This window comes from Populus euphratica, unplaced genomic scaffold (genome assembly GCF_000495115.2).
Source record: "Populus euphratica unplaced genomic scaffold, PopEup_1.0 scaffold101.1, whole genome shotgun sequence".
NCBI classification, from domain to species: domain Eukaryota; kingdom Viridiplantae; phylum Streptophyta; class Magnoliopsida; order Malpighiales; family Salicaceae; genus Populus; species Populus euphratica.
The window spans coordinates 738,246-762,974 of NW_011499894.1; the positions used below are offsets into that span (position 1 = coordinate 738,246).

General features: G+C 33.7%; 5 protein-coding genes and 1 pseudogene across 9 annotated transcripts; 1 reads left to right on the plus strand and 5 right to left on the minus strand.

The window, feature by feature from the left end:
* The first annotated feature begins 2,321 nt into the window (after window positions 1-2,321).
* LOC105131800 (polygalacturonase inhibitor-like) lies at window positions 2,322-3,649 on the plus strand. Its single transcript, XM_011034955.1, has one exon. It carries the CDS (start codon window positions 2,529-2,531, stop codon window positions 3,507-3,509), a length of 981 nt encoding a protein of 326 aa, XP_011033257.1. The 5' UTR covers window positions 2,322-2,528; the 3' UTR covers window positions 3,510-3,649.
* A 976-nt stretch (window positions 3,650-4,625) lies between these two features.
* On the minus strand, window positions 4,626-7,729 carry LOC105131801 (uncharacterized protein C4orf29-like). Of its 2 annotated transcripts, none has more exons than XM_011034956.1 (5): window positions 6,733-7,727; window positions 6,297-6,381; window positions 6,022-6,191; window positions 5,563-5,837; window positions 4,626-5,133 (listed from the first exon to the last, which is right to left on the minus strand). In XM_011034956.1, the coding sequence occupies exons 1-5, from the start codon at window positions 7,106-7,108 to the stop codon at window positions 4,957-4,959; spliced, it is 1,083 nt and encodes a 360-aa protein (XP_011033258.1). In that variant the 5' UTR covers window positions 7,109-7,727; the 3' UTR covers window positions 4,626-4,956. The 2 variants fall into 2 exon arrangements, with proteins under 2 accessions (XP_011033258.1, XP_011033260.1); XM_011034958.1 differs by having other exon boundaries at window positions 5,041-5,392; window positions 6,733-7,729.
* A 779-nt stretch (window positions 7,730-8,508) lies between these two features.
* On the minus strand, window positions 8,509-10,706 carry LOC105131802 (cytochrome P450 93A3-like). 2 transcript variants are annotated; one of them, XM_011034960.1, is made up of 3 exons: window positions 9,926-10,706; window positions 9,641-9,847; window positions 8,509-9,289 (listed from the first exon to the last, which is right to left on the minus strand). In XM_011034960.1, the coding sequence occupies exons 1-3, from the start codon at window positions 10,544-10,546 to the stop codon at window positions 8,663-8,665; spliced, it is 1,455 nt and encodes a 484-aa protein (XP_011033262.1). In that variant the 5' UTR covers window positions 10,547-10,706; the 3' UTR covers window positions 8,509-8,662. The 2 variants fall into 2 exon arrangements, with proteins under 2 accessions (XP_011033262.1, XP_011033261.1); XM_011034959.1 differs by having other exon boundaries at window positions 9,641-10,706.
* A 2,200-nt stretch (window positions 10,707-12,906) lies between these two features.
* LOC105131803 (3,9-dihydroxypterocarpan 6A-monooxygenase-like) lies at window positions 12,907-14,892 on the minus strand (annotated as a pseudogene).
* Window positions 14,893-15,352: 460 nt separating this feature from the next.
* LOC105131804 (cytochrome P450 93A3-like) lies at window positions 15,353-17,725 on the minus strand. Its single transcript, XM_011034961.1, has 2 exons — window positions 16,752-17,725; window positions 15,353-16,117 (listed from the first exon to the last, which is right to left on the minus strand). Exons 1-2 carry the CDS (start codon window positions 17,685-17,687, stop codon window positions 15,470-15,472), a joined length of 1,584 nt encoding a protein of 527 aa, XP_011033263.1. The 5' UTR covers window positions 17,688-17,725; the 3' UTR covers window positions 15,353-15,469.
* A 2,273-nt stretch (window positions 17,726-19,998) lies between these two features.
* LOC105131805 (protein POLYCHOME) lies at window positions 19,999-23,010 on the minus strand. Of its 3 annotated transcripts, none has more exons than XM_011034963.1 (3): window positions 22,753-23,010; window positions 21,881-22,246; window positions 19,999-20,818 (listed from the first exon to the last, which is right to left on the minus strand). In XM_011034963.1, the coding sequence occupies exons 2-3, from the start codon at window positions 22,238-22,240 to the stop codon at window positions 20,435-20,437; spliced, it is 744 nt and encodes a 247-aa protein (XP_011033265.1). In that variant the 5' UTR covers window positions 22,241-22,246; window positions 22,753-23,010; the 3' UTR covers window positions 19,999-20,434. The 3 variants fall into 3 exon arrangements, with proteins under 3 accessions (XP_011033265.1, XP_011033266.1, XP_011033264.1); XM_011034964.1 differs by having other exon boundaries at window positions 21,887-22,246; window positions 22,739-23,010; XM_011034962.1 differs by having other exon boundaries at window positions 22,739-23,010.
* Between the last annotated feature and the right edge of the window lie 1,719 nt (window positions 23,011-24,729).

A 24,729-nucleotide genomic window follows, 5' to 3' on the forward strand; every position in this document is an offset into this window, starting at 1 on the left:
TTCACTTCAAAGCAGCACCATAATAATTAAAGAAAAAAAAATACTATCTACCACTAAAATATATACATAATCATATAAACGGGGACATCAAGGAAAAAAAAGAGAGAGAGAGGAAGAGTCCAATTGCATTTATGATGAGCCTGAATCCCCCAACTTAACATTCAATTTGTTTTCACTATATTAAAAAAAGGCAAAGAATCAAATTAAACTGATTAATATTATATAGTAAAATCCATAAACCCTAAATATAATTTCCTCAGTGAAAATCTCAGAGCCTTCTAGAAAACCTAAAATCAGAAAAAAAAAATCAAAGTAAAAAAAAAATGAGCTTAGCGAGGCCCTAATAATTAACATTTCTTGGTTTGGAGAAAAACTGAATAGAAAAAACCGGTTTTTTTTTTTTTACAGAATAACAATTCCAATGTTACTAAATTGCTGCCACTTTGATTACGTATTACTAATTACTGCTACTACTAATATTAAATAAATCAGGTGAATAGACACTTCCAAATTAATAATTCAAATGTTGCTGGATCGCAGCCTCCTTGAAGGGATGTTTGGAATTGCATTTAAAATAGTATTTTTAAAAAAAAAAATTAATATTAATATTTTATATTCTAAATTTTTTTGATTTTTTTATATAAAAATAATTTTTAAAAAATTTTAAAAAATATTATTTTAATATATTTTTAAATAAAAATTATTTTAAAAAATAACAACGCCATAATTCCTTGCACCTCGACTAACTTTAGAATCCTCATGCTTATCTTGCTTCCTTTTCTTGCATGGAGAATGTTGTTACTGTAAATGTAGGAGGAGGGAAAGATATCATGATTCAATAATATTAATATTTTATTGGCAAAGAAGAATAATGTTACCAAGTATATTAATAGTTGTTAACGGGTATATTGAATTGTATTTGGCCTCTTTAAATATAACATATTTTCTTTTATTTTTACTTGTGTTTTTTTATTAAACTAGCATAATATGATAATTTTTTTTAAAAAAAATAATATAAAAATTAAAAATATTTAAAAATAACACAATTTTAACTTAATATTCTTAAAAAAACCTAGTTTTATTAAACAATTATTATTATTATTATTATTATTAGTGATTGTTTAGAATTGCTAATGAGAATAGCGAGAGGTTGTATCTCAAATTCAATTTCCATACAAAACTAAATCAAAACCACTATATCAAAAGCTAAACAAAACCATAAATTATAAAATCTTAAACTCATAAATTAAAATATAATATTTTAACATTATTTTTATTTGTTAATTATAATCCCAAATTAATGTATGTTTTTAAAATATTATTTTTATTCGTGCATTTTTTAAGTTATTAATGAATAATTTGAAATTTTAAACAATAAATTTATTTATTTATTTATAATATTAAATCATGCTGAGATAAACCAAATGTAAAAATGCATAATATATAAAATAACTTCAAAATTAATATGACAATTAACAAAAGCAATATTATAAAACTAGTAATAATAAAGATAATTCTTAACTAGAAAAGTAACATAATATAATTATACACAATATAATAATACATATAAGGCTATCCATGTTGATGATTATGATGGTGGTTTGGTTGAACACCCAAGCTTGACTGATAATTTACAATAATAAAATAGTAGAAATACTTATAAAGACAACGGTAAAATAATTCTTGTATTTTGATGAAGAATTAGACAGTATTTTGGGTGATTTAAGGCTATTTTATCTTAGGTTTTTTTTCATATTCTAGAGTTTTTTTTTTTTCAAAAGCGAGGGGAAAAAAAAAAATATATTTATATATAAACACAAATAGAATCATAATTCTTTTATAAATCCGCTATTATAGATTACAATTGTTAAAGAACCATGTTTCAGAATAACCATTTTTATTTAAACTGTTTTTCTGATATCCCAACTCTTCTCTTTAAAAAATCTAGAATTTGAGATCCAGCTCATGCGAGATAAGAAACAATGCCATCGCAATTGACCAGTCAACCAGTCTAAATTTGCTGAATATAGCCTTGTATAGTGGCAAACTGACACGGTAATATCCATTAAAGATTTGTAAAGAAAAGAAAAGGACCGTCCGTGTCTATGCGCAGAGTGTTTTTCCAACCCCCCCTTTTTTTTTTTATAATATAATATTTCATTGCTAAACATAAAGCTAAGCATCGAAGGAGAAGTCGGATACCAAAACTCCAGAGTTGGGGGGAATAGTGTATGAATGTAGTGCTATTAAGGGTCTTCCCTGTCCTATCCTTAATCACTATACAATGTCAAAAAAATAAAAAATTCATTTCTTTAGCAGCTCGATGGCTGCTGCACTCTCACTCGATCTGTTGCCAGAAAATCCAAGTCAAAGGATGCATCCATTTGAGCTCTCACTTTCAACAATGAACTTGATGACCAGCCAAGACAATAATGCCTCACATGCTGCCCCTATCCTCCCTTATACATAGCAACCCTGGAGCATATCATTTCTCACAAAACAGAAAATAGCTGTTAGATTTCCCAACCATGAAAGCCCTCTTCATCTCCTTACTTGTTCTCAATCTCCTTTCACTCTCCTTTTCAGAACTTTGCAATCCCCATGATAAACAAGTTCTCCTCCAAATTAAAAACCATTTTGGTGATCCTTACCTCCTAGCCTCATGGCTATCGGACACGGACTGCTGCACATCTTGGAACCAGGTGGAGTGTGACGCTACCACCAACCGCATTGTTTCCCTAAGAATCTTTTCTGGCGACCTTTCTGGTGAAATCCCTGCTGAAGTTGGGGACATGCCCTATCTCGAGACCCTTGAGTTCCACAAGCTGACAAATATTACCGGCCCGATACCGCCCTCCATTTCCAATCTCATACATCTCATTTCACTCAGACTTAGCGACCTCAACCTCACTGGCCCAGTACCTGACTCTCTTAGCAAACTCAAGAATCTGAGAGTATTGGTCCTGTCTTTCAACAGCCTCTCAGGATCAATACCAAGTTCACTCGCTTCGCTGCCGGAAATTGATATTCTTGAATTGGATAGGAATAATCTTACTGGTCCTATCCCAGAATCATTCGGCAACTTTGCAGGCAGGGTACCGGGTATTTCCCTGTCTCATAACCAACTTTCTGGTAAAATCCCTGCTTCATTAGACAACACAAACTTTCGTTTGATTGATTTCTCACGCAACAAACTTGAAGGTGATGCTTCCATGCTTTTTGGGCCAAACAAAACTAGTGGAAGTGTGGATCTCTCCAGGAATTTGCTGGAGTTTAATCTTTCAAAGGCGGTGTTTCCCAACACTTTGACATATTTGGATGTTAATCACAACAAGATTTTCGGGAGCATTCCTACTCAGATGACTCAGTTAAATTACCTATCCTTGAACGTGAGTTACAACAGGCTTTGCGGTCAGATTCCCCAAGGTGGTAAATTACAGACCTTAGATTACACCGCATATTTCCATAATAGGTGCTTGTGCGGCGCTCCACTGGCAAGCTGCAAATAGGCAGTGGCCTGAGGGCAACTCCTACTCAGGTGCTAAATGAAGAATCAAAAATAAAAAAATAATATTTTAGTTTTTCTTTACTTGTTTTTCATGCTCAAGGGGAAGTTAAATAAATTACTACAGTGCATTTCCTCTTTTTATTCTTATATATCTCTTACAAAAGCTAAAACCAATAGCGATAACAATAAAAAAAATCAATTAAATGTAGCAACTTAAAAAAAAAATACATTGAAATCATTAAAAAGAAATAAAACACTTATTTATTTCATTTCAATACAGTTAACTTTTTAAATGATTTTTTTTTCTATTGGTATATACATTGTAAAAAAAAAACCTATATTTATATTATTCAAAATGTTATTTTATTTTTTAAAATAGCATATCAGTGGAGAAGATGCTCGGAGGATGGATTTGCCACGTATATGTAACTTGAAGTGGTATGCATTTTTATTTTTTTTTAAGTATCTTTTTCTTTCTTTTCTCCAATTCACAATTATCAGTTAAATAAACCAATACAAGGCCTAGGAGACATGGGGCAAGGCAGTGTTTGTACCCTGACATTTCCTTTCAATGATTCCATGGAGATGGGGGAGACTGCCAAACATTCTTATAGCTGCTTTTCCAGCTCCTCAACAGAAGGTCCAAAATGCCAGAGTTTACAGGCTGCAGCTGGAGCTACCATGTACTCATAGATAATATCAGACGAACTTCTAAACGCTAGGAGTTCCGTCTTCCTCCACTTCTTTCTACTCGGGGTCTCTAAAAAATGCCAGCTCCAACGATTGCAAATTCTTTTTTCGCACCGTCTTTTGAGAACCTTAGTTTAGTCAGAATGTATACTAGAGCTCATGATATGATGCCTGATTTATAAGAACAGGTTTTATGCGAGGAGCTCCTGTGACCTGGCGGGACGAGTACCATCTCATTTCAGCCTTCGAGAGCAAGTCCCAGAAGAACTACACAAAATCCTGGAACCAGGAGTGCAAATTGACTCAAAAGCTGCATATTTTAATGCCAGGGTTTTTTCACCAAGTCCAAAGACTGTATTAAAATAATTTAACATGCATCGCTTTCCCAAATTTGCAAAAGCTGGAATTGAAAATGCACACACTTGCAAGTTTCCAAAGCATCGATTGAAGTTGCCACCAATTTTATAGTTAAAACATAATCAGAACCCATAACCAAACTATAAACGATCTTCCGTGACTAATCCAGAATTTTTATTGTTTTTAGTTCCAATGACATCACTTATATTATTCCCTAAATCAGTGAAATTCCTTCTACAATTAAGAGGAAACAAATAATTAAAAAGCCCCCCTAGTTTTACTTCTCTACAGGGGATGCTCCAAGATATCAGCGGTAATACATTGTACGAGTTTAGAAAGAACTCCGGGTGAAGAAGATTACCAAAAAGAATTATTTTGGTCTTCTACATATGTGACCCCTTTCAAAATGGAGGCTCCTTCCACTCTAATCTGTTAAGCCCGTCAATAATAGCTCTCCGAAACTCATCATTGTGCAGAAGAAAGGATGAGACATGTCCACCAGTAACCCATCTCACCTCTGAACCTGGCCAAGCTTTTTGAAGCTCCAAAACAGAGTGTTTTGGTATGTATCCATCATCCTAAAAACATAATTGCAGTTGATTAAGATAGCAACTAATATTAGATTTAGCAGGAAGGTTTTTGAAAACTGTACAAAGTAGAAGAAGGAGCCTCAGAAATGGAATAATGCATGAATATCTAAGGTAGCAATACTTCCTCAAATCCAAGTCAAAAAATTAGCTAAATAGTCTGAGTAGTTCTTATCTGTTGGTTCAATGTTTGCATGACAGGTTTGGCTGTCCAAACGAGCATAAATTGGCATGATAACTTGTAGTTTTACTGGCAAGAACATAGACATGATAAACATGATTCGATACTAAGTGAAGAAATCGACACCAATGCCAACAAGAAATATAATATTGGTTGACTCAAGGAGATAATCATTGACTCAAGGAGATAATCACCGATTCCACAAGTTTTCTTAAAAAGTATCATCATACAATACTTACGGTTGCAGCAACAAATATTACAGCATTGGGATTTTTGGGAATTGGAAAGCGCGTGACATCTGTGAGAGACAGCACATTTCGCATCCGTTCCCTCACATCCTCGAGAGTCATTGCAGGCTTGTGCACTGCAAGATCCTCTCTCAGTGCCTCCCATGCAGTGCCATACCTCAATATGCCCTCACAGAATGCCACGACAGCAGAGTGTGGAGAAAGAAAAGGAAGGGTTGCAACAGGTGTGGGGTGCAGTGATCCAACCATTGCAGCATGTACTCCTCCTAGATTCAATAAGAGCATCAAGATTTTGAAGAGAAAAATGGACAAAAACCTTGGATATTGTTTGATGTCCTTCAGAATTCTAAACTAATATGTTGATTTTAAGCAACTTAATCAGTCTACTTCTCAATGGTCCCCAAGAAGGGTTAAGTTCAACCAATAATTGTAAAACCAAATTGTTCTTACCCATGCTCAGTCCACAAACGCCCATCTTTCCAAACCCTGCCTCAGAGTCTAACCAATGTAAAAGACTGCGTGTCTCGTCAATGGTTGTCCTACCTAATAAAAGCAAGTCACTAACACACAAGAGCTTTGCGCCATGCTGCAGCATGGGTCGTCTCCGTCCATAGAAAGGGCTGTAAATTCCATGTTCAAATCAAATACAGCATCTGTAGCTTACACAATACAATAAAAAAGATTTACCTTACTGGATTGACTAACAATACAAGATTAACTCTGACCTCTCTAGCACCATGGTTGCAATATTTTCCTTCAATAATGGTCCACCAAGATGCAATCTCCGATCAAATGAATGGTCCCCAGTGCCTGCAGAATGAAGGTTTAGCATCTACTCCCTACTAACCATCAAATTAACGCAGAAATGAGGTCGTGTGCATTCTTCACACTGCCAACAAAGGCAAACCCATTCAATTTACAATCAACCAGACATTTTTTACACAAGCATTAAACTGGACTTGAAACTATAAAACAACCATTTAACCAACTTTACGGACAATCCATGAACCACATATAAACCACTAATTCACAATTTCGGCAATCCAAATAAAAATAATATCTAAATTTACTGACATACACTCACAACTAAGAACTGGGATTTGATCTAAGACTTGGCTATTATATTCAAATTCAAGCAGATTCAAAGATACACCGTTTTACCTGCGAGGTGAACCACACAGGCCATCTTGTGTGGTGGGACATGTTTGGGTGCAAGAAAAGCAACCCTTGCAGTGTGACTCTCAGGAGGCAATGCACTAATCAACTGCTCATCACAAGTAGTCCTAAAAACACCTTCTCTTAAACAAGCACTTCTGGTCTCCCAAACTGTTCTCCAAATAGGTTGTATTAAACTTGGAGGCCATTTTTGGCCTTCAACTTCAGGGAATAAGTCCTTAATCATTCTCTCTAAAAGCTCAAGCTTTGAACCACCCCACCCTCTAGAAAAGAATGGTGGGCTTATTTTGGTTCTGTGCATAAATGCTCCATAAATATGATCTATCACATAATGAAGCATTCCTATATTGACTGTTACCATGTTTTGATGAGAAACCCAGAATTGCGATCACTCAAAAGGAATGAACTTTATGAGAATTTAATCCAAATTAGATTAATTTAAAAGAAACCCAGCAGTTATTTTTCCGAGTAAACAATAATTTTGAAGAGAAAAACTGAGATTACAATGTGATTAGAATTGGATTGATTTAAAATAATCACAGGAGTTTATATTCACAGCACTCTCTCAAGTATTCGCCAAATTTCAATGAACGAGCATGAGAGAAAAGATTGGATTTTTATCCAGAACTTTTCATTAAAAATCAAAATTGAAGAACAAAGACAGAATTTAGACCTGATAAAAACACGGGAAAAGATTAGTAAATAATTATCAGATTCAAAAACCCAAAGACATTGCAAGGAAGTTAAGAGAAAGAAAGAGGAGTTCGAGAGGGAGAGAGACCGAGAAGATGGAATGGGGTCAAGCACAAATGGAAAGACTGATTTGCCTGATTGAGACTTTAGCTTTAGTATCTTTAGAGAATCGAGGGAGCCATTCGAATAGGGTGGTTCAAAATTGCTGAAAAACAAGAGGGAGAGAGAGAAACTATGGGCTGAGAATGAAAGCTGGGTGTGATCGGTCCCATGTGCTAGACATGCACCTCATTTCCATCTACTTTCGGATTTGTTTTCGTTTTGTTGGTGAAGCTTACGATGATGACTATGATGCTTATGAGGATAAGGTTCCAATATATTATTTTAACTTTTATATCAATTTATTTTTCAAGTGACTTTTTATTATTTTATTGATGCCTATTATTAAAATTTCTTAAAAGAAAAACTTTAAATTTCCTACAAAATAACTCATGTATTGCATAAAAAAGATAAATTGTGATGGAATTCACGATTAAATATGAGTTAATAAATTTGTTTAGAGATTTTTAAAATTTAAAGAACAAAATTAATATAAAACATTTTTTTAAGAATAAAACTAAGTCCGGCCATAGCCATATAGCTAGGGGTTATCTTTAAGGTTTGACCTTAAAATGATTCTTAATAAATAATAAAATATTTTATGATTTTTTATTTTTATTTTTTTAAGAAAGAATACTTAATTTTGCTTTGTAATGGGTTAATTATATGAGAAATATTTTTATCTAAGAAAATTGTTATTTTAATTATAAAATTTTGATTTAATTTGATGAGATCTTAGATTTAACCGTGATTCCACTATCGAAGTTATTTTATTTTTAAAAAACAAATAGAATTAACTAGATATAACTATCTCAATTCATAACCTGCATATTTCTAAACTGAGGTACTAAAGCTATGGTTTTTATGTGTGCGCCAAGATAATACTAGAGACCCTTATATGTGAACAACGTAGTTCACCCATACAGTTCAAAAAAGAAAAAGAAAAAAAGTACTGAGGCAATTTATTTTTTTGGTCCTAATTTTGATTTTCAGTGTGTGTCCGATCACTGCAATTACATTAGATTTGAGAATCCCCTTCATAAGTCTGAATGTTGCTGGCTCGACTCACTTTATAGCTGTCCTCTTATGCCATGTATTCAAGCCTGTTATCCATGGCAAATGATCAGAACGATGGAAATGGATTGAACCTTGCCACTGGGACACAAATTAAGGGATGGGCCCTTGGAAGTGTTATACCAGTTCCTTCTTGCATGTCAACAGTGCCATTAACTTTCCAATCGAAGCATTGAATCATGGCAGCAAGGCCTGTTTGAACCATTTGAAGTGCCAGTGTAGTTCCGGGGCACCCTCTTCTTCCACTTCCAAAAGGAAGAAAGTGAAAATGCTGACCCCTCACATCCAGCTGATTCCTTCCATTTTCTTCTGCGCAAAGAAACCTTTCCGGTTGGAACTCAAGTGGGTTCTCCCAGTAGTTTGGGTCTCTATTAATAGCCCACACGTTAACGAATAGCCTGGTTCTTGCTGGAATTTCATAGCCATTGATGGTGCAGCTTTCACTTGATTCTCTCAGAATTATTGGACCAGGGGGGTGAAGCCTCAGTGTTTCCTTTAGTATAGCTTGAACGTAGGGCAGGTTAGCAATGTCTGATTCTTGTACTAGTCTGCTTTGTCCTACAACAGAATCTATCTCTTCTCTTGCTCTCTCCAAGATGTTTGGGTTATTGATGAGCTCTGCTAGTGCCCATTCCATGGTAACAGCAGAGGTGTCTGTCCCCGCCACGAATACGTCCTGTGCAATGCAGAAATTTGCGTTTTTATATCTATTTCTGATTTTATGTCATGATATTGCATAAGAACAAATTTGATCAAAACCTGTTTATAAGAACGTCTTGGCAGGTCAAAAAACCTTCTTTTTTTTTTTCAAAACAACATTATTTTAGGCATGATCTTGCCCAGAACTCTATTTTGGGACAGGGAAATTGTAAATTTTTTTTATCTAAATATTGATGGTTGGGGAATTTCAGTTTACTTCATCATTATCAAATCCATAAATTCTTAAGATTGATTTCTTTCATAGAATTTAACTTTATGGGAACTAGGGACTGGTATTGAGTAAAACTTTGTGGCTGATAGACTTTACCAGGATGAACGCCTTGATATTTTCTCTGGTCAATTTCATTTCTGAGCTATCTTCTGATAAATCAAGTAAAATATCAAGTAAATCCTTCTCTGAGTCACCTTCACCAGTTTCTTTCTTTATCTTCCTCACCTCTTCATGCTCCTTTATGATCCTTTCCATCATCGTGTCAAACCTTTTGCGGACTTCCTTCAGCCTTTTTCCAAATCCCTGCAAATCCAAGTTCTTGCAAAACCAAATAAAATCTGACAGATTAAACTTCCCTGTAAGCTCAGCTACCTCATGCACCAAATTCCTGACCTCATCTGCTTCATCATCATTATCTGAACACCTTTGGCTCATTGCCATTCTCGATATAACATTATTAGTTAGCCTTATAAGTTGACTTCCAACATCAATTGACTCTCTTGCATTTGCTTTCTTTAGCAAGAACTGTAAAAACTGCCTAATCTCTTCATGCCTAACCGGAAGAAGCTGGTCTAACATTCGACCTCCAAGAAGTTCAGCCATACAAATTTTCTTCATGAATTTCCAATAAGGTCCATAAGGGGCAAATGAGAAATCAGCTGATCCATATGTTAGAAAATCGACTGCGGCTGACTTAGGACGATCGCAGAAAGAATTTTCATGAGTTTTGAGGAACTCTTTCGCAGTCTCGGGTGTAGAAGCAACAACACAAGGGACAGAACCAAGGAATAAATGAATCAATGGTCCATACCGGGTTGAGAGCTTATGAAGAGCTTGGTGAGGTAATGGGGCAAGGAGATGGAGGTGTCCAATGATTGGTAAGGCCAATGGGCTCGGTGGAAGGCGAGGTTTGGCTCGAGTCTTGTTTAGTACTGCTCTGACCAAAATGGTGGAGAGTAGCCATAATAGGAAAAGTATGATATAGCCTTGGATATCAGCCATGCTTGAAACCTAGGACAGTAACTGAGATTAAAAAGTTTCAGAGAGTTATTTATACAAGGAAAACTTTGCTTTTTCTGTGTTTTGAACTACAAATTTCATGTGGTTCCAGGGGAAGGAAGATGGGGACTGCCAGGACGGCACAACATCAAGAAAACCAGATTTTTTTTCCTATAATTAACACAACAAACACCAATTATATTAATATTACCCAGTTTAGGCCAACATTGCTACTCTAGTTGTTAGATAACGACTGCCGCATAATACTTTAATTTTAGTCTTTGTTCCAACCTGTTTGGATACTAATGTTTATGATTTATTTCAGTTGTAAGATGTCTTTTCAAAGTTTTGGACAGTAGCTTTTGGTCTTTCCTGCAAGCTAGCGGCTGGCCAGGTCAAAACTGAACCTGACCAGTTACCTCAACGTAAGATCCAAACATATTTGAGACATGTTCAAATATGACCCACATCCAGGTTTTCATTGCAGGCCAAGTTCAATAAATTTGAAAGCGAACATCAAACAAGCATTACATCACTGTCTTGAGCGTGAAGTATTAGAATTATCCAATGACTTTTAGCAAATTCTTTTATTCATTATTTTGCTGTTTTTAATTGAGACAAGATGTTAATATTACATAACATACAGATCATAGTTCTCGGAAGTTATGGCTGTTCCAATTTTTCTTTTGGTTATACCAAGTTCTTCTTCCTCATGACTGGTGCTAAACATGCTGGAATTTGTGACTCTAACCTAGCTGTTCATCTTCTTGGACCTGAACTATCGTTAGACTTCCTTGCTTGGGAGTGTATACTTCCACTGTTTCTCTTTACTGTTGAGCAAGTTCACACTTCACACCAAAGTGAGTCACCTTGGCATTATGGCTCTAGACTTTAATATCGAGCGCCCAGGTGGTGCTTTTTTACTCCACTCTCCTTTATGAGCAACTATCATCCTTCTAAGGTTGCCATATGAATATACAATACTTCTTCTCATTTATTCATTATGATTAGCAAAGAAGGTGGCTTCTTCTTCTTTTTCATTTCCTTCCTTTTTCCTCTTTAATTTTCCTCTTTTGTTTTCATTTTCATCATTATCTTTTTAATTTTATCTTTTTAAATTTGCATGATTTTGAATTTATATTCATAAATTATTTTGGTATGTTTTTTAAAAGGCTATTATAGTATCAAATAAGCATCCCGATATTTAATTTTATAAACAACTATTTTTATTAATATATAATTAAGTAAAAATAATTTTAAAAATAAAGTTTTTAAATTTAATAAAATTTATAATCTAGATTATGGATTTAGCATATTAAATCATGAAACTCTTGTTAATTTAGTATGTAGCCCTTTCAATATTAAGAAAAAAAAGATAATTTAAATTATTTTTTAAAATCAAACTATATTTTTTATTATTTTTTCAAGTTGTTTTAAAATATATTAAATTAATTGAATCACATCAAAATAAAAATAATATAAATTAATTTTAAACCCGGCTTCGATAAAAGTTAAGTGAATTGAGCTGCTAAATTAAGTTTAATATAAGTTTAATATGAAATCACATCAAAATAAAAATAATATAATTTAATTTTAAACCCGGGTTCGATAAAAGTTAAGTGAATTGAGCTACTAAATTAAGTTTAATATAAGTTTAATATGAAAAGCAAATAATTTCTACATGGACTTTTCTTTTTTATTGGTTCAAATTTTTTTTTAATTCGAGCAACTTAGGGGAACTTTTATAGTTACAACTAAAATATCTGCATATTATATGAATTTGAATACTTCCCCCAGTTGATTCTTGCTTGTCATATATAATTCTTCAAACATGGATCTAGAAAAGCTTTCATTTTTAAAGGGAAATTATCTGCCCAGTTAAATAATGTTGGATTAACGTTTCTTAACCTTTCGAAGCTAGTGATGATAACTTATAAGAAGATGGTTTGAAAATTAATGGATCTTTTCTTCTTTAAATTCATTTACATGCTTCAGTCAATTTATTAATTCACCATTTTAAATTCATTATCACGATCAATCAGCAGCTTGGCAATCTTCAGTTGTTTGTGACTAGACAACCACTTTTTTCTGCGGCCTTGATGACTTCAACAGGAATCAATTTAGCATAAAAAACAACCAGATTAGCTGTAAACGAGTCCTAAATTTGGCCCCCACAAATTTCAGCTGCAGCTTGGACTAGATTCATAAATATTGATGCAACTCTAAGTGAGACGAGTACTACCGAAAGAACACTAACCTTCACGCATGAAAACAATCAGTCCTTGTATATGGCGTGCATCATCATTTCCTGGTGGCCAAAAGGACTGTACAATTCATGAACAAAGATCATAGTTGTTTCAACATCTATAATCACGCTGCTAAAAATGGACAGGGCCTGGACACTGGGATGCAAACGAGGGAATGAGCCTTAGGAAGGGTTAGTCCAGGTCCCTCATCCATGTCAACAGTACCACACTCCCCCCATCGCCCACCTTCCACTCAAAGCACTGGATCAAAGCAGCAAGAGTTGTTGGAACAAACTGTAGTGCAAATGAAGCTCCAGGACAGCTTATTCTTCCAGTCCCAAACGGTAATAGATGAAAATGCTGCCGTCTCACATCCATCATGTTACTATTTTCACTCCAGTCTTCACCAGTAAATCTCTGTGGCCTAAAATCAAGTGGGTTTCCCAGTGATTTGGATCCCTTCCAAGTGACCAAATATTAACAAACAGTCTGGTGTTTGCTGGAATTTTGTATCCAGCAATGGTACAGTCTTCTAATGATTCTCTGACTATCAATGGACCAGTGGGGTGGAGCCTTAGTGTTTCTTTTACTATAGCCTGCAGGTATGGAAGATTTGCTATATCTGATTCTTGTACTAGCCTGCTCCTTCCCACAACAGAGTCAATTTTCTGTCTTGCTTTCTCCATCATAATGGGTGGTTGATGAGCTCTGCTAGTCCCCATTCTACTGTAATGGTAGATGTGTCTGTCCCAGCACCAAATATGTTCTGAACAATACAAAACTTACATGTCACAATGTAGTTCACCGTTCATCAGTATGTTAATCGCATCACAATCATTTTTTTCTGTCATAAAGAAATTTTACGCACTTTGAACTCTAACCCTGTTTGTTTTCCAGATAAGTCCCCAACAAAATTCTGAAAGATACGCGGTTTCTCTTAAGATTTAAGCATAAACAATCTGAAGGAAAATCAATGATTTCATGTAAAGGACAGAATGAGTTCAAGTTTATTAATTTTAAACAGAATTGAATCTTTTGAAAGGAATCTCCTCTACCTGGTGTATGAGACTATATGCTCCTTCGTATTCGTTTTAATGTTTGATTTCTAAACATATCAGGAAATTTTAAGAAATATTAGTGAAACGATTTCTTCTATTCATTTTTAGGATCAAATAAATTATTTTGATTTGATATTGTGTTTGCAGAGGTTTGCATCGATCAGGCCACATACCATGATGAACGCCTTAATTTTTCCTCTGGTTAATCTCTTCTCTGCATTCTTATCTTCATATATATCCAGTAAAAATATCAAGCAAATCCTTCATAGTAACATCTTCATCACGTGTCTCCTTCATGATCCTTTCCATCATGGCACCGTACCGGTCCCGAGCATCCTTAAGCCTTTTCTCACAACCCTGCAAATCCCAGTTCTTGCAGAACCAAATTGAATCTCAAATATTAAACTTGGCATCTAGCGTATTTAACTCTTTCACTAACTTCCATACCTCATCAGCTTCATTTTCATTATCAGAACACCTTATTCTTAATAACATTCTTGATATAATGTTATTTGTCAACCTAATCAACTCTCGTCCAACATCAACTGCCTCTTTAGCCTCAGCTTTCTTTAACACTAACTTCAAGAACCGGTTTCTCTCCTCACATCTAATAGGAAGGAACTGGTCTAATGTTCTACTCCCTAGAAATTCAGTCATGCAAAGTTTCTTCATGAACTTCCAATGGGTTCCATAATATATGGTAGCAAAGTCAGCCGAACCATATGTAAGGTAATCAAGGACGGTTCAAGAAATTAGCTTCATTGATTTTGAGAATTTCTTTAGCAACTTCGCGGGTAGAAGGAAGAAGACAAGGTTCTCAGCCAATGAAGAAGTAAACTAAAGGTCCATAGCGGGTTGAGAGCTTGTGGAAAGCTTGGTTGGGGATAGGACGAAGGAGGTGCATATATTGTCCAATGATTGGGAGGGCTCTAGGGCTTGGCGGGAGGCCAGCCTTGCCGCCGATTTTGGCCGAGATGGTTTGCACCAGAAAGGTGGATGCTAGGAAGATAACGAATGGTATTGCGAAATCTTGCATATCAGCCATAGTTGATCAATGTTGGATTAATAGATTGTGAACTCGTGTAATTAAGATGGAGATTAAAGATGTGCTTGTTTGTAATAATTTGGACCAGTTCAATGTGATGTAACTGGCTAATACAGGAATCAAAAAATAAAAATAAAAAATTGAAAATAATAAAAATATTTCAAAAATAATAACTCGCAAAAAAATTAAGAAATAGAAAATAATAAATCTTTTTGAAAAAATTTAAAATATTTCTAGAATCCTTGGCCATTAAAATTCTAAATACTTCTCAAGAAAAACAATTCAGGAATTCTTCTTTTTGTCATTCTGTTCGAAAAATCTTGTTTTTTTATTTCTTAAGTATTTTCAAAATCTTCAATTAATAGTCTTCTTACAATTTAATGCAATTTAGTCCCATTTGGTTAAATTGTCTAAATTTTGCACACATAAAGCAAACCAGCAAATGTTGACCACATTTTCTTAGAAAGTTTACATACCGAATTGATATAAATAGAGGAGTAAGTTTAAGGATTTTCCACAAATCAAACGAACATGCGAAAGACAAATAAGCAAAATCACAAAGTTTCAATACCTAGCATTAAGCATTCGTGGGATCAAAACGTGTGATGGGATAGCACGCAAGAGGCAACACCCTTGATCCTGAATAACCTGTCGCCAATTCGTTATCAATCTTAGCATCATCTTTCACTTCCCAATCAAAGCATTGTACTAGGGCTCCTATCATTGCGTGCGTGACAATCAAGCCATGAGAAGCAGCAATGCATGCTCTCCTTCCACTGCCGAATGGAAGGAAATGAAAATCATGATCTCCCTTAACGTCCATTGTTGGATGATGATCAAAATTGGTGTCCATCGAATCGGCCAAGAACCTCTCTGGAAAGAAGTCATGTGGCTTCTCCCAAGAATCTGAGTCTCGCATTATGGCATAGGCGTTGATGAGGATTCTAGTGCCAGCTTTAATGTCATAGCCATTGATCGTAGTATCGACGTCGCATTGCCTTGCCCGCAAGGTTGCTATAGGGTTTAACCTGAGGGTTTCCTTCACAACTGCCTGTAAGAAAGGAAGCTTTGGGATGTCTGATTCTTTGAGTAGCCTATAGTTAGAACCAAAAACCGAGTGAATCTCCTCCCTCAGCTTCATGAATGCTTTGCGATTGTTTATTAACTCTGTAATGGCAGATTGCATGGCCGTTGCAGTAGTTTCCACGCCCGCAAAAAATATTTCCTGTGCAGCGAGAAATAATTAAGTTCATGACAGCAATATAATGGTAACTTTTTGCAATACATAGGCAATACATCTTTGATTGGTTACGTATTTATCTCTAATTATTTTAGAATTTCTAAACTTTAGAGAAAAAATTTGTTGATTGTAATCCAAAATCTTGACACAGAATTTCAGTATTTATTTAAATTATTGAGTGAGAGACGAATTTTTGGAATAAAAAAACTATATATTACATATTTAAATCTAAATTTTAATATTAATTATTATTTAATTAAAATTTAATTATCAATAGTATAAAATCTCAGAAAATCATGAATTTAGTTAATATCTGAAATATTTTTCTTTGCGCGAGAGATTATTTCTAATTAACATTTGAAAAAATATCTTCTGGTCGCATACATCTCTTATTTGGAATTTTGTCCTTATAAATCTTATTTTTATTATCTGCTAGTTTTATCATTATTTCAATGGCACTAGCATCTTTAATAAAATCACAATTCTCATGAAAAAAAATCTTAAGAAATATTTAAAATTTCAGGAAAGAAAATAGATTTAGGCATTCAGCAGAGTGCAATAAAACCATTATATGTATGTGTGTGTGTGTGTGTGTGCTGAAAGTAAATTAAGAACTCACTAGGAAGAACTTTTTTATATGCATCCGTGTTATCTTCAACTCAGAATTTGTGTCTTTATATGCCTGCATTAAGATGATCATCACATCTTTCTGTTCTTCGTCACCACTGTTGATCAACATATCAAAATTGTCTTCATATTTCTTCATCAGTTGCTCCAGTAGGTTGTCATACTTCCTAGTCGCTGATACAAGCCTTTTCCCTTTTCCTAAAAGGTCAAATCTGTTTAAGGGACCAAAAACCTCATTGAAACTGAACTTTGCTGCATTCTCCATTATATCTCCTACCAGCTTCCTTATTTCTATAGGTAAATTAGGGTCTTCCACGCATATATTGCCAATTACCATCCTACAAATTATATTACTCGAGAAGACCGATAGCTCTTCACCTAAATCGCATGGCTTCCCTTCTCTTGATTTATCAACCAGTGATTTCAAAAGCTTCAATGTCTCTTGCTCCCGGATGTGAACGAATCGATCAAGCTGAGGGCCACGGAATAGTTTGGTCATGCATAGCCTCTTCATAAACCGCCAATATGTGCCATACGGGGCATTGAAGAAAGTATATCCATCATAAATGTCAAATTTGGAGAGACCAAAACCGAGTGTATACTTAGAGGCGAAATCAACATCATGGATTTTCAAAATCTCCTTGGCTGTCATGGCATCGGATACAACATAAATTGGTGTTGATCCAAAACGTATTTTCATGAGAGGGCCATATCTGCTAGCAAGTGTTTTGAGGGAGTTTGGTAAATCCGAACTTAAAAGGTGAAGGTGACCAATAATGGGTAAGCCTAGAGGACTTGGTGGGTGGCGAGTCTTGGCGCAAAAGCTGGTGCATGTTTTGATGAAGAGTTGCACCACAATGACAATGATGGTGCTCCAAGTGATGCAGAGGCAGCATTGATATGCAAAACTATGATCACCAGGGGCCATGATCAGCAAGTTTTATAGCATAACACAAAAGGAAGGGTAGTGCTTAAGAGTGCAGGCGTGGGAAAATATATATGTCTTGCAGGGTTTTGAGCGACTGCTAGGTAACTAATCTTTCATTTAGATTGATCAAATTAGCGAGTAATTCCACATGAACCCCATCTCAAACTGTTAAACTTTTATTATTAAAAAGATAAACTTAAATTAATTGTAAGAATGCTTAGATGCAGGAGCAGCACATGTTCACGTGCATTAAACACACTTCAAAGCCATTGACTAACAGTGTTTAGTGAACTCCGTACTAGCATTATGGATTTCCTCAACCAGATTAATTTGCCAAGGCCATAATGGAATATTGGTTAATTAAACAGCAGATAAAGTACCAATAATATTGCTTGGTTCTTAATATAATATTTACACCAATGAGATCAGGTTAACGTGATTCTTCAGAAATTATAAACTATGTAGTCTCTTTTTTTTTGTCTTATATGTACTTCTCAATTATTTATTGATGAAGAGAAGCAAATTCAATCCATCTAATATATTTTCAATTATTTGAGACCTTCTATATATGTTACTGTCCCTCTGACTTAGTTTTATTAACCCTTAATTTTCACTCTTCAAAAGAAACTAATAATGGCCAGAGACATTGCCACATGCTCAAATTAAAACACGGAAATCAATCCATTATATATATATATATATATATTCGAAAGGAAAAAAACCTAACTTGGGTCATTTGTTAACCTTCTAGGATGATTGTGCAAGCAGTTGATGCTAAATGCCAGTATATAAGTATATATATTTTCAAAACCTAACCTGGGACAATAGTCATGCTAAATGCTTTGTGAGGCCCAAATGATATAAGTATATCCTATATAGCCAGCAAGCGCAAAGTTTTTTTTATTTTATTGTAGAAAAGATATAAATATTTTTAAAATAAAAACATAAGATTTTAGTTATTTACTTGAGATAAAAAAATAAAAAGAAATGAAAAAACACTATAAAAAGAAATGAAAAAACACTTGAGTTTATAACTTGAAACATAATATTAATAAAAAGAAATGAAAAAACACTCAAGTTAAACCTGATAAATACGTTGAGTTTATAACTTGAAACATAATATTAAAATAGCTTTATTAACAAAAAAATAATAACAAATACCAATTTTCAACAAACCTGCAGATGATGAATGAAACTAAAAAAATAATTGAATTCAACCATATTCAATATTCATAACTTGTGATATGAATCATTAAGCTGAATTATAATATAAAAAGCAAATTCAAAAAAATAATAAATGTAAAATTCCTCATCAACTAAAATATTAGGGATGAACTTCAAAAAAAAATAAGAAAAATATAGATTTAAAAAGAATAAGAAATAAATTTTACTCAAAATAAATCAAATTAAATTATAAAGATAAATTGAAAAACAATCTCAATTAAAAAGAGAATGTGGATTCAAGTTATTTGAGTTTTTTAGGACTCTACCATAATAAAAAAATGATAAAATAACATGGTAAAAAAAATATTTAAAAAATTAATACAATTTAAAAATTCATAAATAACATTTAAGAACTGTAGGTTCCAAGTGTTATTTAAAACTTTTTTAAATTACAAAATTATTAGACCGAAAAATCAATAAAGAGAGGAAAAAAATAAGAAAGATGCTGTAAACATATTAAAACTTTGATAACAATACCACTGTTTTAATTAATAATCTAATTTTCTTTTCAATAATAATTTGAAAAGAATAAAAGTGTTTTTTTTTTATTTGTTGATCTAGCCAAGTTTAAACCATATCAACTAAATCTCTAATTACTGGGACAAATCAATCTAATTTTATCAAGTAAATATCTTGATTGGTTCAGCTGAAACTCTACTGTTGTTTTGAATTTCGGGTTTTTCAAATCAACTTTGCATGGATGGATTCAACAAATATGATTCCCATTAGGGTTAGTTAAGAATGGCTCAAGAAAACCATCTAGGTGGTGGCTAAGTGGTAAGGACTTGAGATCAAGGGGTTTGCTCCCTCTGTGGTCTCAGGTTCGAGTCCTTGATTGCTCATATGATGGCCACTGGAGGTTTACATGGTCGTTAACTTCAGGGCCTGTGGGATTAGTCGTGGTGCGCGCAAGCTGACCTAGACACCAATGTTAATTTAAAAAAAAAAAAATGACCCAAGAAGGAGCACATTGATGAGCATCACACAACATGAAACTAGCACGAGGCAGATCAAAGGAAGTGTACTTCAAAAAAAAAAAAGAAAAAAGGAAGTGTACTTTATCCATCTACAGATTACCATAATCAGATCAAATTCAACTGGTTCAGATCTATTATTTCATTATCACACTAGGAAGCAATAGATCATACGCAAAAGACAGAAGTACTTTACCTGATTTTGTATCCTATGTACATCAGTCAAAACAATACGTAGCACTTGTCTATCCTACACACCTTCAAAAGAATGAAGGATCAATAAAATCTTCATGAGAATGAAGGGAACAAGGGTACAAGATTGCCCAGCAGCAATGTTGCACTGGCAAATTGAAATCTAAGAGCCCCCTGCCACTAAAAGTTCCAAGACTCTGAAAAGATATCACCAGAAGATGATCAATCTCAAAGCACAGGGATATCACCAGAGGATGATCAATCTCACTGCACAGGATGTCACTAAAGAGAGTGACTGTCTTCCTGCTGTTTTGTTTACCGTAGAATATTGTGGACCTATCACCAGAAGATGATCAATTACCGCATTGACATAAGAGTTCGCACTCTTTTCTCTCTCTCGGCCTTCTTAGCACTTGGAGTCCTCTTCAGTTTTTGCAACTCCTCCATCACTACCTTCTCAACCGTGTCAATTGAGTTTAGGAGTTTCTTCTGAGGTGTTAGAGATTCTGGATCTCCAGAGGCTTGGTTTGTGATATGCTGTAAAATTTTTGGCACTTTACCAATGGTGGAAGGACAGCCCTTGAATGCAGGAGTTGGTTTGGGGGACATAATCCTGTTACTGGGCTCCAGATGAGCAACTGGTGTTGCCTCAGAAAATTCAGGATCCATTCGGCCTTGTGGCATTGGGCTCCCGATTTCTCGACCATCACTTCGTCCCAAGCGTCCCCTTCTTTCAATTGCCTAAACAAAGAATTTCTCCAAAATAAGTTGAACGGGAAAGTACGCAAAACTGAAAACCATGTCCATTTAAGTAACATTTCCACCTTACTAGAACAATTATGGGGCAATGAAGGTTTTCACAAGGTTGAAAGCTGAGAGAATGGATAATGTGTTGGCTTTTGCCAACAAGGCAGTGTAGCAAAGGTTATTTGACAACCCATATGACATGGGTGATCGAGTTGGACACCAGGGACGTCTTGCCAATACTAAAAAAATTCTGCTCTCTTTGACCAATTTGACAGGACACTCATGGGGATTGATCTATAAACTTAGGACACGGACTTGAAATCAGCACACACCCCCTCATTGATGGGGCAATTTAGAGAATGAAGCACAGCCACACCCACAAACTCATCATCAAACCTTTCACACTCCACTATGCAAGGATTGAAATGAAAACATGTAGAAATTGCAGAAGTTCATCAAAGCAGTCTGTTCTCCTCAACACGCGATAAATAAATCAACTTTTACTGAATATGTTGGTCGCAAAATGCAGATGAAAGGGAAATTAGACTACTATAACAAAACAAAAAAAATGCTTGAGTCTTAGAGATAGGCAATGACTTTAGATGTAATAGATGAAACATCGTGCCATTAGCTATTTTCAAGGGATTCCAACAAAAAATATCTTCCAGCATTTCTTGCATAGAACATGGTTTCATCAAATTTCAACTTCATGAAAGCATATAATAATATTACATAGAATCAAACACTAGGCAGGTAGCCAGAAAATTATTCTAAAGTTAGTTTATCACAAAATACAATAACCCCATACATTAAACAAGTAAAATCCAATTATCTACTGAGAACCCGATTAACCCATCATTAGAACCCTATAATAATCCCCAAAAAAAAAACACACAATTAGGAAGAATCTTATAATTACACATAACCAAGCAATCAATTTATAATCAACAAAGCAGAACATTAATCAAAGCGCCAAGGATTATCAAATGACGGTAATCCTATATCAAACATTAAATGTTCTACAACAAAACGTAAAAAGAAGAAAACAATCATTACCCTCACAACAGCAGTGATATCACGAAGAGGGGTTCTGGGGTACCAGGAAGGTAACACGCTATTTGATCCACGACCCCTTCTTCTCCGGGCACTCCCAGGGGGAGGCATATTTTCTCTGTCCAATGGAGTCCGGCCTCCTCGACTCCTTGGAGTGCCCAATCTACCTCTTCCGTGCCCAGTAATGGTACCCACGCCCACTGTTTGATTTCTTATTGCTGTGTTTGTTCTAGGAGAACCAAACAGCGCCATGTCAAGCTCTGGCCGGTCTTGATAGATACCAAGATTCCTTGATTGTCTCCTCGCAGCAAAGATTGCTGCTATGTCTACTGCCCTTGACAGTCTATCTCTTGATTCCGTCATTTTTATCTGAGAGAATTAACCAAGATTCTGTTACATTAATTAATAATTAGAAGATTGAACAAGTCTAATTCACAATAGAGAAACTGAAGAAAACAGAGATCTCATATTATAAAATGAGAACCCCGGAAAGAAAAAAGTAAAATTTCCGCGAAATGAGGGTTTTGTCAGAATGCAACTAGAGAATAATGAAACAAGATATTGTAACTTTAATCATTTCAAAAAAAACGAAACTTTCCAGGAAAATTAGGGTTTCTCGCACCCCAAATGAAGCTAAAATTAAAAACAAAAACAGAGATCTCATCACATTTTCAGGGGAAACTCCCCATTTTCTCATCATTCAGACCCAGATTCAATTTCTTTTACGAAACATAAAATATCCTCTACCCATTGAGAAAATAACATTTTCTTATCACCCCAATCACTGATTTTAAAGAAAGAACAGGATTCTAAAGAGACAACAATAATAAGCAATTAACAAATAAAAGAACAAAGTTAGACCCAGATGAGCTTCCTTCTGAGAAAATGACACTTCAATAAAACCCAGATGACAGATTCTGGAGAGAGAAATGAGAAAGGGTTTCGTGTTTGTTGCCTTGGAAAGGCTACGAAAGATTAGGGCTTAGTGTCTTGCCTCATTGATTAGGGAAGCAGGGTGCTCAAATTTTGAAATGCGTTCAGAGGCGGGATACTTGACGTTACGCTTTTGCCCTCACAACTGGGCTGCACGTAACTTTCCTTCTTTTTTTTTTCTTTTGAACAGAGGCATCAAATTCGATCATCTTTTAGGAAATAGAATCTAAGCAGTACATTGGGCTGCGCTGTAAAGTTAGAAAATTTTTGAAACGCCAAAAAAAAAAAAAAGGAAAAAAAATATTAGGTTTATCAAGATTAATATAACTAGGCATCTCTAGCATGTTTCTTTTTTAAAGTGAGAATTCGGTATCATCTGTGTACTTGGCGATACACAGAAACATATTAGGTTCACCGGATCAATTAATTTATAAAAATTAAAAAAAAAAGCTCAATAATTAATTAACTTAATATTATTTAAGGATAAAATCAATAAAAATTCTCAATTAAAAAAATAAATAATTAAACTTAAGTTAACAAACCAAATTTACAACGCAAATTATACATATTATCAGATGCAATAAAAAAAATTTATTCTAGAAATTATTTTTTATTTAATTATATAATAAGATAGTAATGTGTGACTACAATAGCAAAAAGTAAATCATTGAAAATAAATAATGAAATTATATTTTTTAAGTTAAATAAAAAATTAATTATCAATAACAAATGATGAATTTATATTTTTTTAAAATAGACAATGCATTAAACAAAAAAAATAATAATCTAAATGTTATGACTTAACCTATTAAACATATTATTTGGGTTATGAACTCAATCAAGTTCAATAATTTTTTTAAAAAAATTAACATAAATAAAAAAAATATTTAACAAAAAAAAGAGCTCATATGGACGAGCTACATCAGCCTTTGAAAGGAAAAGCCCAAACACGTGGGTCTTCAAGCTCATTTTTTAACATATATAAGTTTTGAGCCTTAAACGCCAAAAAAAAAAAAAAAAGGGAAAAAAATATAAAAAAAAAAAAAAATTTTAAAAAAAAAAAAATCAAGATTAATATAACTAGGCATCTCTAGCATGTTTCTTTTTTAAAGTGAGAATTCGGTATCATCTGTGTACTTGGCGATACACAGAAACATATTAGGTTCACCGGATCAATTAATTTATAAAAATTAAAAAAAAAATTAAAAAGCTCAATTAACTTAATATTATTTAAGGATAAAATCAATAAAAATTTTCAATTAAAAAAATAAATAATTAAACTTAAGTTAACAAACCGAATTTACAACGCAAATTATACATATTATCAGATGCAATAAAAAAAATTTATTCTAGAAATTATTTTTTATTTAATTATATAATAAGATAGTAATGTGTGACTACAATAGCAAAAAGTAAATCATTGAAAATAAATAATGAAATTGTATTTTTTAAGTTAAATAAAAAATTAATCATCAATAACAAAGGATGAATTTATATTTTTTTTAAATAGACAATGCATTAAACAAAAAAAAATAATAATCTAAATGTTATGACTTAACCTATTAAACATATTATTCGGGTTATGAACTCAATCAAGTTCAATAATTTTTTAAAAAAAAATTAACATAAATATAAAAAATATTTTTAAAAAAAGAGCTCATATGGACAAGCTACATCAGCCTTTGAAAGGAAAAGTCCAAACACGTGGGTCTTCAAGCCCATTTTTTAACATATATAAGTTTTGAGCCTGTTTGTTTTTGCGTTTTAAAAATATTTTTAAAAAAATATAAATTTTTTATTTTTTTATTTCAAAGTAATATTTTCTTAATGTTTTTATATCATTTTGATATACTAATATCAAAAATAATTTTAATAAAATAAAAAAATATTATTTTAATATATTTTAAAAAATAATAATT